Raw genomic sequence first — 16,746 nt, 5'->3', positions numbered from 1 at the left:
GAAGTAATAAGGCTAGATGAGCACCCAACTGAGGCTTGCTTGCTAAGAGGGCTAATTATACATCCCCAAGGCCTATATGAATGCTATAGATCTATTAACACCTGTATTCATCTCAATCTCTTTTACTCTCAAGAAGGTCCAGTTCATGAAACAAGTTATATTGTCACCTTACTTCAAATTAAAAAAATACTAACGGAAAGTGAAACTAGACAGCAACTTGAAGCATAAACCTTAAATCACCCATCCAACCCAAAAGAACTCACCAGTCAGCCTCGGTAGAACTGCTTCTAAGTACACTAAGATGCCAGGTATATGCCCTAGGTATTTTACTGACTTTAAATCAACATGTTCACCCTTAAGATAATTCTTACCTGTCCAACCCTGCAAGTATGAACAAACATCATGATGTAAGCGTGGGCAGCAGTAAGTGCATGTAGTAGAGGTGTGGCTTGAGCTGAGAGGGTAGCATCAGCAACATTGCCAGCACAAGCCAGTTCTCGCAATAACACTGAGCCCCCGGGGGATTCTATTGGGCGGTGTAAGGGCTCCAAGGAGGAAAGAATGGAGTCCAACTGAAGGAGACCTTCCTGGAGGACTTTGGGTTCATGTGACAGTGTCTGAAATAATAATAATTAAAGCATTAATGTACAATAAACTTCATATGCATATGTCTTAAAAGTCACAATGAAAGAAGTGGAAGACTCGACTCACAAATTTTAGACCTGGCCATGGTCTCTCACCTGGTAAATGGTGGAACCAAAAATGAATGCAGGTATGACATACCTAAACACCTCCTTTTAGAGCAGCACAAACTTCTCTTAAATGAGAGACTTTCAAATGTGGTAAGTCAGTCAAATTTAAACAATTGTGATGGCCAAACTGGAATACTGTTATAGCAAGGACTCCATGCTGTAAAATTAATTCCAAATTTTGCACAACAGGGAGCAATATTAGGTAAGATTCTAAAGCATGGAAATGAACCACTGTTACAAATATTTTTTTTTTCTTACCACAATAAGAGAGACAAGTCTAGGACAGGCATTAGCTAGGCATTTTCTTATTTTGGAGATAACTCAAGGATTATATGGCCCTTGTAAATTTTTTTTGAGTCTGAAGAAAAATCTTTACAGTGAACACTATCACTTGCCATTCAAATAGGAGAACTTATGTCCCTTTCCTATGGTTTTAAATAAATCTATCCACCCTCACAGTATCTTAAAGGTACAATAAACATGGAGCAGCCTCCCTTCCCCCTATCTCTTATGAATAGAACTTAATTAAATATTTGCAAAAAGCAAAAAAAAATTAAATGCAAATGTCACAATTATGGATTTTTCCAAGTCCTCAAGAAATTCGATTTCTGATTTTTAGCAGAAATTACTTATTGCACAACTCAGCTAACAAAGAAATGTCAAAGATATAATCCAATTCCTATAAAGATCCCAATGACTTTTGTTTTCAGAAACAAAAAAATATCTCTCTTGAAATTCATACAGAATCTCTAGGGATCCCGAATAGATATAACTATCTTACACAGCAGTATTTGCATAAAGACAGACAGACATCAACACCAATGATTACAGAGTTCTCAAATAAACCCTTGGATACATGGTCAAATGATTTTTGACAAGGTTACCAAGACAAGGGTGTAATAGGGAAAGGACAATCTTATCAACAAATAGTGTTGGGAAAACTGGATACCCACATGAAAAAGAATGAAGTTGACTGTTACCTTACTCCACATAAAAAAATCAACTCAAAGTAGATCAAAGACCTAAATATAAGAGCTAAAAACTATAAAACACCTAGAAAAAGCCATAGGACAAAAGCTGCATGACACTGAATTTAACAGTGATTTCTTACGTATAACACCAAAAGCACGTGCAATGAAAGTAGAGCAAAAACAAAACAACAAAAAAACCCCATAAAAACCAAACTGGGACTTCATAAAAATTAAAACATTTTTTCACATCAAATGACACTATCAACACAGTGAAAAGCAACTCATGAAATGGGAGAAAATAATCTACAAATCATTTATGATAAGGAATTAATATCCAGAATATATTAAGAACTCCTGTAACTCAACAAAAAACAAACCCGATGAAAAAAATGGGCTCTGCCTTATCCTTAGAAACTCCAGGCTTATGAGAGAAAGAAACCATCAGGCAACCAGGGGGGTGGAAAAGTGCTAGGCTATGTAGAGAAAAAGTGAAGAGTTACTCCAGGCCTATGAGAAGAATTAGACAAGAAATACAGATGTGCCAGCCTGCTGAGAAACAAAAAGCCGGCAACACCTTACTTCTTTGAGACTGGGGAATGGCTTCATCTCTACTCTTTTACCTGAAAGGGAAATCTATGCCAAAAATAATTTGATAAATGGAGGACACACAGTTACTTGTGAACTGAAGTGAAACGCACAATCTCTTTGAGCCTTGGTTATTTCGAAGATTGAAAAATCTTGTTCCGTATGGGTGACCACCAAAAAACAATCTAAAGCCATCTACATATGTCACAACTGAGACAAACTGTGAAGTCTGTTGTCAAATAAAATGTACTGTTTTGGGGGAAAAAAACGTACTGTTTTGGGAAAAGGACCCGAACAGACATTTTTCTAAAGAAGACATGTGGCCAACAGGCACAGGAAAGATGCTCAACATTGCTAAACAACAGACAAATGCAAATCAAAACCTTGAGATTTCATTCCATACTCATTAGGTTGGCTAGTATCAAAAAACTATAAAATAACAAGAGTTGGTAAGGATGCAGAGAATTTGTTGATTGGAATGTGGAATGGTGTAGTTGCTGTGGATAATAAAATAGTTTCTCAAAAAATTAAAAACAGAACTACCAAATGATCTCGCAAATCCTATATCTGGGTAGATAACCAAAAAACTGAAAGCAGTGTCTCAGGTATGATCTCATTTTAAAGTCAAACTTAGAACCAGAGAGTAGAATGGTGATTGTCAGGGGCTGGGGGATGTTGTGGAGATGCTGGTCGAAGGGTACAAACTTTCAGTTATGAATAAATTCTGGGGATCTAATGTATACTGTGGTAACTATAATTAGCTAATTATATATATATTATATATAAAAATACTATGTTATATATCAGAAATTTATTAAGAGAGTAGATCTTAAGTGTTTTCAATATATACAAATGCAGAGTCTGGAGGACACATCCACGTTTGCAGCAGCACCATTCATAAAGGGAAGCAACTAAAACTGTCTATCAATAACAAAATGCAGTTTATATATACACTGGACTATTATTCACCCTTAAAAGCAGAAGAAAATTATGACATATGCTACAACATGGATGAATCTTGAGAACATTATGCTAAGCAAATTAAATCAGTTATATAAAGAAAAATACCTTATGAATTCAAATTACATGACATACCTAGAGGAGTCAAAATTCAAGACAGAAAGTAGAATGGCGGTTACCAGGGTCTGATAGGGAGAAGGGAATTGAAAGCTGTTTAAAGTGTAGAGTTTCAGTTTTGCAAGATGAAGAGAGTTCTAGAGATGCTTTTCACAACAATGTGTTGTACTAAACACTATTAAACTATACACTGAGAAATGGCTAAAGTGGTAATTGTCATGTTATGTCTATTTTACCACTATTTAAAGCAACTTCATTTTGGGGCAAAATTTGAGCAATGAACTACAGGTCAACCATGCTTAAAATACACAACTATCAAGCCTGACAAAGGAAAAAAAAATACATGGTGAAACAGTACCAGATTGTGTTAAAACCCACCTCCAAAGCTTTCTTGGAGCTACATTTTCCCTTCCAAAAAACTTGTATGTTAGAACTACATATCAAACTCAGGGAAAAAGAACACTTGACTTTTCAATGAGAAATAACATGGCACACTATTAGTCACAAAATCCACTTGTAGTACATAACCACAAATTTCTTCATTATGTTTTAGTTGAAGGGGAGACCATGGTAAAAACATGTATATAGAAGTACTGCAAAATTGATTTCTAAAAGAAATGAAAATATTTGGTCAGATGCTTCTTACCAATATGGATTTGCAGACACCTGCAACAGCCTGACAGGCTGCAGATGTGGGAAAGTCAATGGGCAGATTGGGAAGACCCAAAATGGTAACCAAAGGCAAGAGTCCTTTCTGATTCACAAATTCCTGGCAGTGGTCATCAGTTGTATTGTTGCTCAGAATAGATTCCACAAATTTCATCTGGGTAATGAAAATTTTAAATAAAGTTAGAGCCTGACACTTGGAACTAAAATGCTAGCTTGGAATAAGGATAGGGGTGACCTCATAGTCATGAAATCAGTATTTCCTAGGATAATCAGGTAAATAGGGATAGGCATATTATATGAAACCTAAACATTCAGAAAATAAGGAGTAATTACAACTTCCTCCCAATCCATCTTTTCAGCTACACCTCAAGTCACATAATTTGAGAGCACAGAGAGGCTAAATGACTTGCACATGGCCACACCATGAATTAGTGACAGAATCAGGTTTAATCTCTTAAATTGCTTGTTTAGTTCTTCTTGCATGATAATATGTTGCCTCTCCCTGGAAGTAAACACCATAGATACTTTCCTTCAAATGTGCTCATAATGCAAATGAAACTTAGAATCCTGGAACACTGATCCAGACCAAACGAAGTATTCTGTAAGGGTAAGAAAGTAAAATATGGCCAACAAATACACAGCCAAAAGACAAACCATCTCTGGACGTCTTGTCTGGAAGTGCTTATTGGGCTAGAACAAATGCTAAGTGGGCCTCCCCTTACAGATAATTCTGGGAAAACTCAAACTTTTTTTCCTGTGAGACACACAGCAAGTTAAAAGAAAACATCACATTAAATTTTTCTTTTTTTTGTAAAAGAGAAAGAAGTTAATGAGAAAAATGGCAAGTAATGGGAAAAAAATATGTTGGGACACATTCAAAGAACATAATACTAGATTGGCCTAACAAAACCCATTGTCCTTTTGCTTGGTTTCCCAAGGGAAATGAATAGAAAATTGGAACTCTTCAAAAAAGGGACTGCTAGCTAAGTTTTGGCAAATCAATCTCACAGAACAAGTTTTGTATATCTTTACTCACTGCTCTGAAGTTTAAGGGCCCCAGTAAAATTAAAGTCATCAACTTATTTGGTAACCCCACACATTTTCCAGAAAAACACACATCTTTACTCAGTTTGCCCTACCATTAATCTTACCACATTAAGGATGTAATCCATGAGGGGAATAGGAATACGCTCCTCTGTACCAACAACCCTGTTAAGGGAGAAAAGAGTGAGTTACACAGAAATTCACAATACCAGTGTAAGAGAACAAAGAGAAGAAAAGGAAATAATGAAATTCTAGGCTTTTCTCTCAGTTAAGACATATCCTCTAGTATACAGCACAGAAAAAAGGGAAAAGAGGTGAAATCAATTCTGAAGGTAGGTCTCCTAGCCTGAGTAGGTTGAGAGCACAAAAGGAAAAACCAAACTTTCACAAACACAGCATTTGTATGTATCTCAAAAGAAACTTCTAAATTAGGCAAACTACTCTAAGAAGAATTCATCAATATGAAAATATCAAAAATAAGCAAGGTCAATTAAGAGACTATTTAAATATTTGCTTGAAGAAAGGAGCTAGAAAGAAATACACAAACATCTTAACATGTTCTTACATCAGATTTAAAGTTATAAAGAATAGGAAGTGGAATTTAATTTTAGTCAAGATTCCATGCTTAGATTTATCAATTATTCAGAACAGATGAAGTTAATCCAAGATGGAGGCTATATCCAAGGCTGCCTTTTCTAACAAGCTTTTCCTGAACTATCTATAGATTGTGAAAATGTCCTTTTGCTTCATATGCTTCAATGATGCATTGAAGATAAGAAGGCTGCAATAATGTCACAGCTGCAGAAAATGCAGTCTTTAGCCCATCTTGGCTTTTGTAAGAAGTAAACAGAGTGAAAAAACCCCAAAAACTAAAACAAAATATAACTAAAAGATAAACCCTAGGAAAGGACAAAACTTGAGGCAAATAAGGAAAATTTTGGACATAGGCCTTTGGGAGAAAAGGGCAGAAATGGAAGAAGGGGGAGAAGGCAGAAAAATTGACAAGAAACTAGTAATTTTCACCTCTGAGCAAGATAAAATGTGAACAAAGATTTGCCAGGCATAAGGATATTTGGCAGCAAAATGGAGACTAGGCAAAGAGAGTGGAGAGGCAAGATGAATGGCTTTAGAGCTAAAACATCCAGAGCGAGAGCTTGGGTAGGATGCTGTGAACATGCTCAATGAAGAATCTGGGGAAGAACTTTCTACAAAGGGAGGACCTATATATATGTCAGGAATGAAAGGATTCCCTGGGAAGACTGCAAACCTTTCCCTGACTATAAACCTCCTCAGAACCACTGCTACTTACATCAATTATACACCACCCCAGCCTAAGTGCACCTTCTTAGGATAGAATCTCTACAACTAAGAATTACAGGTGTGGCTCTATCTAGCCCAGGGAGATACCTGCCCCTTTGCAGAAGCCAAATAAAAGGGCAAAGAGCCAAAGTAACTATCATGAAATGGGACTTAGGTACTTTCTCCACTTGCTAGATGGAAATTGGGGAGAACAAGAGAGAAAACATACCAACAGTGGTTCTTAAACTCCAAGAGCAAACTTGTTCAGTAACTACTTTGCCCCCTATCGTCAACTTTTTGCCTTCCAGGCTCAGGACATCATATAGGAATAGTAAAAATGATCAACTCAGAAATCTCCCTACTAACTGGTTTTAAGGAAATCCTAACCTCATATGAAACTTTGACCCATAGCATCTTTGAAACAATGAAAGACTGCATTCCTATAATGAACAAAATAATTTACCTTAACTGTCAAATTAAAAACTGCTTCTCCCCATTCTCCAAAACAAACATTCCCAAATTTAATTTTACATGTGTATTTAGGATGCTGGAGCCTGTAATCAGATGTAGAGGAGGATTCCAATTGAGTGTAATAGTACCTGGGTATAGGACAGGAGATGTCATGTTTTGGCTTTTTGTGGGGAGGGGAGTGGATGGGTGGGTAGGAAAATCAGGTCTTTCTTCCCACTTCTGAGGAGACACAGCTGCCTCTGGCAAAAAGAGCCCTTTCAGTGGGCCACAGGCAACCCACTCCAGTACTCTTGCCTGGAAAATCCCATGAACGGAGGAGCCTGGTAGGCTGCAGTCCATGGGGTCGCTGAATCAGACATGACTGAGTGACTTCACTTTCACTTTTTACTTTCCTGCACTGGAGAAGGAAATGGCAACCCACCCCAGTGTTCTCGCCTGGAGAATCCCAGGGACAGCGGAGCCTGGTAGGCTGCCGTCTATGGGGTTGCACAGAGTTGGACACGACTGAAGTGACTTAGCAGCAGCAGCAGCAGTGGGACACAATTCAGGGAACTGCTTCTCTGCATTTGATGCCTTTAAACTCAAACAGTTTTCATTCAAGTTTCAAAGGGCACATGGATTTATATCACCCATTTCTTTCAAGTTGTTCAGGGTAGGTGGTTAGGCAAAATAAATGAAATCAATCACAAAAATAAACCATGGTGCCCAACTGAAAAGCTTGGTTACTTACTGGCAAGTATATTCACCCCTAGCAATGTCAGTTTTGCTGAGCTCAAACAATGTAGAAGGCAGAAGAAAGAGGCCAACAAATAAGTATTTAGTACTACTTGTGGTGAATGTCTTTGAATGTAGAACAGAGCTCCATGTATTTGGGGTAGATTGTAGTGCCTAACTTTCCTTATTCCAGATTTCTAGCACAAATTACGTGTCTCAAGATCAAATACAATCACTTTTTTCAAATACTGCTGATTTCAGTGGGAAAAAAACAACAAGGGAAAAGAACACTGTCTTAGTCTGGAAAAAAACCGAAAACTTGAAAGTTTATCAACAGGCAAATGGATAAATGTTGTAGTATATTCATGCAATGCAATACTACTCAGCAACAAAAACAACATACCGATGGACAACACAGATGAATCTCAAAACCACACTATGCAACAAAAGTCAAAAATAAGAAAGCATATGCATTACGTATGATATACATGTAAGACTCCATTTATTCTATTTATATGTTCTATAACAGGCTGACTTGCTCTATGAATGACAGAAATAAGATAGGTAGCTGCCTCATTTTAAGGCAGGGAAATGTAAAATTAATTAATGGAAAAAATTACCTATCATTTAAGGCATCAGAAAACAGATGGAGGCATGGGAGACAAGAATTTATCTGGGGTTTCACTGAAGAATTCTGCACAGGGTGGGGGAGGGATACAAACATACTTTTGAGGAGGGGGTGGCACTCACTGCAAATTTTTCTACCATGACAACTATCTGGGATAGGGAGATAAAAGAATTTGCCTTTACGAAAATAAACAAATGGGACCTAATTAAACTTTAGAGCTTTTGCACAACGAAGGAAACTATAAGCAAGGTGAAAAGACAGCCTTCAGAATGGGAGAAAATAACAGCAAACGAAGCAACGGACAAAGAATTAATCTCAAAAATATACAAGCAGCTCCTGCAGCTCAATTCCAGAAAAATAGACAACCCAATCAAAAAATGGGCCAAAGAACTAAACAGACATTTCTCCAAAGAAGACATACAGATGGCTAACAAACACATGAAAAGATGCTCAACATCACTCATTATCAGAGAAATGCAAATCAAAACCACAATGAGATACCATCTCATGCTGGTCAGAATGGCTGCTATCAAAAAGTTTACAAACAACAAATGCTGAAGAGAGTACAGAGAAAAGGGAACCTTCTTACACTGTTGGTGTGAATGCAAACTAGTACAGCCACTATGGAGAACAGTGTGGAAATTCTTTAAAAAACTGGAAATAGAACTGCCACAGTCCATCAATCCCACTGCTGGAGATACACACTGAGGAAACCAGAATTGAGAGACACGTGTACCCCAATGTTCATCGCAGCACTGTTTACGATAGCCAGGACATAGACGCAACCTAGATGTCCATCGGCAGATGAATGGATAAGAAAACTGTGGTACAAATACACAATGGAATATGACTCAGCTATTAAATGAATGCATTTGAATCAGTTCTAATGAGGTGAATGAAACTGGAGCCTATTATACAGAGTGAAATAAGTCAGAAAGAAAAATACTAATACAGTATATTAATGCATATAGATGGAATTTAGAAAGATGGTAACAATGACCCTATATGTGAGACAGCAAGAGAGACACAGATATAAAGAACAGACTTTTGGACTCTGTGGGAGAAGGCGAGGGTGGGGTGATTTGAGAGAATGGCACTGAAACATGTATATCATCATATGTGAAATAGATCGCCAGTTCAGTTCGATGCATGAGACAGGGTGCTCAGGGCTGGTGCACTGGGATTACCCTGAGGGATGGGAGGGGAGGGAGATGGAGGGGGTTTCAGGATGGGGAACACATGTACACCCATGGCTGATTCATGTCAATGTATGGCAAAAACCACTACAATAAAGTAATTAGCCTCCAATTAAAATAAATAAATTTTTTAAAAAAGAATTTGCCTTTAATAGATAGTGGTTTTCAAAATGTAAGTTGAGTTTAGGTAGTCTTTTGCATTCTCTCCCAGCCCTAATAATCCTCATATGACCCAAACCAAGCTTGTGAAGGTGGCAGAAGTAGAAAAGTACACATGTATCAATATTTGTGAGATTCTTAGATTAGCAGAGCCTGGGCATTAGGGTGCATGGGCTTAGGTAGTTGTGACTCCTAGGGTCTAGAACACAGGCTCAATAGTTGTGGCAAATGGGCTTAGTTGCTCCATGGCATGTGGGATCTTCCTGTGTCTCACACTGGTAGGCAGATTCTTTACCACAGAGCCACCAGGGAGGCCCCCTAATCTGATACTCTTGATTCATTCTATCAACCACTAAGTAAACAGTTATTGACTGATTATCTACTATATACAAAGTGATTAGGATATAGTGTTGGATGAGACACTGTACTTGCCTTTCGAGAAGTATACAGATTAGTGGGGGAAACCACTAGAGAATATATAAATAATTTTTAACAAAACTGTTGGGAGAAAATTTCCTGTAAGAATAAGGTATTTGAGTTGAACTTGCAGGAATTTGGCAGATAGAAAAGGAGAGAAGATAATTTGGGGATGGGGATAAATATGAAGATAATATACAGTGACACATGATACTACACTTGATCTTAGCCAAAAGGCCGAGAAGCAATACAGTGACACATGATATTCCAAGAAGAGTGTGCAGAGTGAAGACATTTGAAGATTTGAAAAAAAATGTCAATCTATCAAGGCAGCTTAAAATCTGGGCATGTTAGACAAAAGACATAAGGAGTCTTGGTAGAAAAGTTATATGCAGATGAATGTGCATAGTTTGAACTCAAAACCACCACATATACTAACATTCAGGAAATCATTCCCTCGTTTGTTGTCAGGAAAGAGAACTCTATGCCAGCAGGATGGCTGACAATCCAGGATGTGGGAATGAAGCATTAAGATTCCAACTCCTTTGCAAGTGAAGTCCTGCAATCTTTTAGTGTATCCTCCTTTCTCCTTTTCCAGAAAGAGAACATTTTAATCAAAACAGAAGAAGATGGCATTAGATGAAGGTAGGGTTGCCTTCTCAGATAAGGAAACTATATCTGACTAAGAAAGCAACATACTTCATTACTTTCTAGAGTTTCAAGAGGGGATACTTGTTTTGGATTCTAGACCTTCACTCCTGGTGTCTATTCCACCATAATCTTAAGTCCCAAGTCACCCTTCAAGATCAGCTCAAACCCATTCATATCCACGCCTAAAATGATCATGCTTTTCTCAAAATGACTTCTATATACATCAAAAGAGCACCTATTAAATAAGTGAATGCATGACTGTCCAGAGGGATCACACCTACTTCTAGCATGAAAGTAATTAAGAGTTATAGCAACAGCTATTGCTTTTCATCCCTTGCATGCAAACATGGTAAGCTCAAAGAACCAGGTCCACTGGCAGTCTTTATCATCTCTATCCCCATCTTACCATCCAGGAAATCAATTTTTATGTAGAATAAACCTCAAATATATAGAAGAAGGAAAATCTACTGTGTCTGACTACAATCATTTAGTACATTCCAAAACCTTCTGATTTATCTGGAATGAACAGATCAAATAAACAAAGACCAATCAGCAAATCCCTGTAACTCCTAAAAATTTCTTAGGAGATATATGCTCTCTTATGGAAACAGTCAAGCAGTAAATGATGTGGAATACAAAATCAACAAATGGAAATCCTCTGAGGAAGGCCATTTAATTTGATATATTGAATTCTGACTGAATTTCATGAACAGCGTTTAAGAAAGCAAGCTTGCTAAGGCCACCAAAACAAACACCAAAGCACAAACAACACACAAGAATCAAAGAAAGAAAAATTATAAGACATTTGGGGCTGGAAGAACCTTACAACCAGATCTAATTCAACTCTCATCTTTAACAGGTGAAAACAACATGCTCAAGATCACAAAGCTAGAGAACTTGTCTTGTGAACACTTACTGCTGATTAGGCTCAGTTTCACTCTGCTGGGTAGAATTAAAGCTTTGCATGGCCTGTACTTCCTCTTCCTCCTCATCCTCACTAGAGGCCTCTTCTGCAGCATGGTTAGATCTTGGGGGAGGAGCAGCGGCAGTGCCATCTGCCTTCTGGATTGATGGCTTCTGACAGATGTATTTAGGATCTCTTCCAAGATTACAGATTTCTTCAAGTAACTGAAAGGGAAAGGAAGCAAGATTATTAGTAATTAAGGAATGGGGAGATGACTAACATTTTTGGAACACTTTCTATGTGCTATATACAGAAGTGCCCAAACACTTTTGTTGTTTGTTCAGTTGCCCAGTCATGTCCGACTTTTTGCGACCCCATGAACTGCAGCACGCTAGGTCTCCCTGTCTCTCACCATCTCCTTTAGTTTGCACAAATTCATGTCCATTGCATTGGTGATGCCATCCAGCCATCTCATCCTAACGCCCTCTTCTCCTTCTAAAACACTTTAACTAAATGTTATATACACTATTTCTGGCATGTAGCCATTAATTTCATTTTACAAGAAGGAAATTGGAAGTCCTATGAATTTAAATAACTTCTTCAGGATCACATGGCTGTTAAGTGATTGACTGACTGACCTGACTCCATGTTCTAATTCACCAACCACCAGTAACTCATATACCAGTTTCAATAATCCTAAGAGACAACTAGTAAATGTGAAATAAAAAAAACCCAAACAAAAACCCAAGCAAGAAAGATTAGAAACAGTAATATGCTTTTACAAACAGAAGCTAAGCCTCAACAACTTCTTAATATCCTATACAAGAATGCAATACTTAAGTGACTCTTTTGGGGGGGAGAGACAAAGGACCAACCCAAGGACTTGGAGGAAATGAGGCAGACATAATCCTCTTATAGGCACAGTCTAAGAATCCAAATGACCTCCAATATACCATGCCTTTTCCTAAAAACTCCCACTCCACTGCTTTCTCATGCCCATGATCTTGGCTGTATCACTTCCCACCTTGATGATCGCAGTCGTTGCATCTGTTTTGAGGGTAGGCTGATGTCTCATGAGTTCATCTACAGCACTTCCTAGGTTGGAGGCAGTATCCCCTTAAAGCCAAAAATGGAACTGTTAGACTGTAGAAAACAGTTTGAACTATTTTTTTTTTTTTTGGTGTCAATTTAAGGAGGAAAAGAGAAATTGAGTTGGTGGTTGTTGATTTTCTAATGTCATGCTTTCTCGAGTGAAATCATACCAACTTCTACAACCAAATCACTGGAGAGCAGTCTAGTAAACACATTTAAAAGTAACCATGTATACTACATTATACTCTAAGTACTCTCTACTGACAAGGTCTGAGTTAGTAGTGAAGAGAGCGTGAGAAAAGAAAGGAGCATAAACCGTTAACCCTGACTGCCCTGATAAAGAATGATAATGGCTAAGATGCTACAGTGGTGACAAAGCACATTTTTGAAAACTGAGTTCCTTCTGAAACTCTACCTTATTGCTATGCCTCAGTGATCTGGTCTCAAATACACTGAGCAGGAAATCTATTCATTTGTGACTATCATAGGGACTTCGATATTAGAAAAGAAAATTACCAGGATCTCCTGTTGGTGAAGACTAGATGGTAGACCTGAAAATCTACTGCTGGTTTTCTAATATCTATTCCTCAACAGCGCTGTAACAGTACATTTAACAGTGAACTGCTGAGAAGTAAGGAAATATTATGAACACAGGTAAAGGATGAAATAATCTTTTCTATCTGCAATAGAATGTATGGCGATAATTCCCAATAAACACATACCTAGCCAGAGACATGAAGTGAGATCAAGGAAGAAACAATTTCCTTGCCAATTGGTGGCTTGGAAATCACCTCAATCTTGGCACAACAGCAAATCAATTATTTACTGTAAGCAAATTCTCATGAATTACCTAGAGGATCAGAACTCCTCCTCCTCCGCATGGCTGGGAGGTAATCTGGAGACAGGAGAACTTTGAAGAGACGTTCAAAAGGCTGACACTGTACAAATGACTGCAGACCTCGGGCATTCAAGCAGAGTGCACTGAATACATTTGGGAGGGAGCCAAGGACTTCACGGGTAGCAGGAACCTAGAGAGAAGATAAAGTGAGCTTGAAGACATTTAGAAGAGTCCAGGCAGACTTGGGAAAACATTGGCCAGGGGTACTGCACAGAGAGATAAAAAGAATCTTGATGACCAGATCCCAATAGTTTCTTTTCTTTTTAAAATACTTTTTATTTTATATTGGAGTATAGTTCATTAACAATGTTGTGAGTTTCAGGTACACAGCAAAGTGATTCAGTTATACATACACATGTATCTATTCTTTATCAGATTTCTTTTCCCATTTAGGTTGTTCCATAATATTGAGCAGATTTCCCTGTTATATAGTAGATCCTTATTCGTTATCCATTTAAACTACAGCAGTGTGTACATGTCATTCCCATACTCCCTAACTATCCCTTCCCCTCATCCTCCAATAGTTTCAATACTACATATAGAAGAGAGAATTTTCAAGCCATAAGACTGCTTTTGGTGTGTGTGTGTGTATTTTATAGAAAGGGGTTATGCACTGAGAATTCTTTACAGAGCAGCAGAAAAGACTCACGTCTTTGATAAGCAGTGCATGTAGCATGACATCTGTCAATCCATTGTCCTGGAGTGAGGAAAGCAATGATGGTTCTTGAAATACAAACACAGTCACCACTTCAGTAGCTAAAAAGAGATGAGAAATATAAGAAACTGAGAGATTCTTCACAAGTATTAAAAGCAAAATTTCAAAGGTTCAAACCAAAGTAACAGCACCATACATAAAAAAATCCCAGAAGTCAATGTACAACATTTAAATGTACACAATTAGTATGAAGCAAAAATTCTTGATACTGCTCATCAGAGACTGATCACTATTAGGAATTTAGTGATTAATCTTTTAAGATTTGTATGGAGCAATGTATAGCTATGACAATTATATATAGTTAATAATACTGTATTGAGTAGTATAAATATGCTAAGAGAGTAGATTTCAGATTCTCTCATCACACAAAAAAAGGAAACTATGTGAGGAGATAATGCTTAACTGTAGAAATTATTTTACTGTATATATCAAATTGTGTTGTACACCTTAAATATACAACATTTAAGAAAAAATATATGACTAAAAACTGAAATTTTAATTTTTACAAGAATGAGGTTAACTTCATTTTTCAATTGTAATACACGTGATATAATCTCCTTTATCCTCCCCATTTCACTACAACTCATTCAATTTGAATGGCTGTATACCATTCCACTATATACATGTACCACCCTGTATACAAACCAGTCCATAGTGGAAAAAATTGATAAATTTAAAAATAAACTCTTTTTTGTATGTTTATGCAGGAAACAAATATATGATGCGGTTGTGAGTTTGCTGAGTTAAAATGAATGTAAATTTACAGATGAAAATGGACAAAATATCTTCTAAAAAGCTCTTCCAGCAATTTAAAAATAACAGCAATGTTAAGAGTCCTTGGGTATTAATCTGACCAATTTTTGACAATATTGAGAAATGTGCCCTAAGACTTCTATTAATGATTCTAGAATTTGGCAAAAAGTATATGCAAGAGGAAACAGTATAGCATTATTGCATTCATTAAAAAGTAGCCAAAAGAGAAGCTAGAAAAAATACTTAGTAACAAAAAAAGCAGAATTTAGTGAAACTACAAGCAAAAAGCACAAATAATTAAAACCAATAACCAGTCTTCAGGAAGGACTGAAAAAAGTTTACAAACTTAAGGGAAATCTAATAAAGAGTAATATATATTAGCAATGAAAAAAGACCTAACTGGATTCAGAACAAATAACATTTTAGAAACTATGTGAAGTGCATGATGAAGTGCAGTGCTTTTATAGGATGTCATAAAAATCAACTCTCAAGAAATGACAGCAGATTAGACTATTACAAGAATTTTTAAAATAAAAAATACTCCCAGGTAATAGAAAGGAATCAAGCCAATCAAGCCGATTCTAGACATGTTATTAAATCTTTAGGAACAATTAAAACAAGGCTTTCTAACACATGAGATTTTTTTTAAAAGTTTGCTTTTAAAACTTAACAAGGAAGGTACATGCATATACAATATCCATAAGCCATGTATAAAACAAACTCACAATTGCTGATACCTAAGATCTAAAAGAAAGCAGAGGATTTTCAGTTCAAGACAGTGAACAGAACTCCTCTCATCAAATATTAATGAAATGGCAGATACATGACAATTACTGGGACCAAGAGTTATGAATGGCCTTTACTATTTCTGATGAGCTATATAAACTTATGGAAATAAGTCCTTTTTTGGGTTTCTATTGGTATATGAAAGCCTCTTCAATAGACAATCATTTGTACAAATTCCTTAGAATTTAGATTCTAAGGAGCTATTAAAATTGAGTATTCATAAACTAAAATTAGTGTTCTATCATCAAGTCTGTTATCTTGAGGAGGTCTAACTGTAATGCTGCATCACAATGCTACTGTGCAACAGGGTCATTTTGAGGAGGTCTAACTATAATGCTGCATCGCAATGCTACTGTGCAAGGGGGTCAGTTTAAATACTCCTTTAAAATTAATAGATGATTAAGAATTAGAATGAACACAGAAAAACCAATCAGCTTCAGATGGAACTAAGCAACTAACTCTTAAAAGAATTTAGATAACTCTTTAAAATCAAATTCTAGAATCCACAAGCCCATAAAATAGCAACAATCCAAGACAAATGGTCTCTTAAAAATAAGGAAATAGTTGGCTATCAAAAACACCTGTAAAAAACACTAAAGATTTGACAATACAACAGGCATCTTAAAAGAGCATACAGAGAAATTCTCTCAAAAAGTTGTGACATGAGATCTTATGGTAGGCTAAGAACAGGGCATATGCAGACTTGAACAGATTAAACTGTGGCAAAGCTAAAACAGGAGATGAGAGAAAAGAAAGGGCAGTTGAGGAAGTTAAAGGGGACATAGTTGGGCATAAAAGAGTGCCAGAAAAGCCAGAGGCAGAATTTGGGAGGAGGCAGTCTTTACTTAGTGGGTTTCAGCATGGACAGCAGCAGGACATTACAACCTCACCAACTGCTTCCTCACTTACTTCCCCTTCAGGTTCTTCCTAGTATTCCACCAACTGGCTACAGAAGGGAGACATCA

General features: G+C 37.0%; 1 protein-coding gene and 1 pseudogene across 8 annotated transcripts in view; both read right to left on the bottom strand.

Annotated features, from left to right (window-relative positions):
* Nucleotides 1-16,746, bottom strand: part of HUWE1 (HECT, UBA and WWE domain containing E3 ubiquitin protein ligase 1) — a 152,356-nt gene that overhangs the window by 61,155 nt on the left and 74,455 nt on the right. For all 8 annotated transcript variants that reach the window (XM_065916120.1, XM_065916121.1, XM_065916119.1 and 5 more), the window contains 7 exons: nucleotides 14,177-14,283; nucleotides 13,480-13,657; nucleotides 12,562-12,653; nucleotides 11,550-11,761; nucleotides 5,206-5,263; nucleotides 4,032-4,208; nucleotides 372-617 (listed from right to left, as the gene is read on the bottom strand). In XM_065916120.1, coding sequence (XP_065772192.1) covers nucleotides 372-617; nucleotides 4,032-4,208; nucleotides 5,206-5,263; nucleotides 11,550-11,761; nucleotides 12,562-12,653; nucleotides 13,480-13,657; nucleotides 14,177-14,283 — 1,070 coding nt within the window. The remainder of the gene's footprint in view (nucleotides 1-371; nucleotides 618-4,031; nucleotides 4,209-5,205; nucleotides 5,264-11,549; nucleotides 11,762-12,561; nucleotides 12,654-13,479; nucleotides 13,658-14,176; nucleotides 14,284-16,746) is intronic.
* On the bottom strand, nucleotides 10,150-10,231 carry LOC136154997 (U2 spliceosomal RNA; annotated as a pseudogene).

The sequence above is a fragment of the Muntiacus reevesi genome, chromosome X (assembly GCF_963930625.1).
Source record: "Muntiacus reevesi chromosome X, mMunRee1.1, whole genome shotgun sequence".
Classification (NCBI taxonomy): domain Eukaryota; kingdom Metazoa; phylum Chordata; class Mammalia; order Artiodactyla; family Cervidae; genus Muntiacus; species Muntiacus reevesi.
The sequence above is the reverse complement of the archived record's forward strand: the minus strand, read 5'-3'. Positions and strand labels throughout refer to the sequence as shown.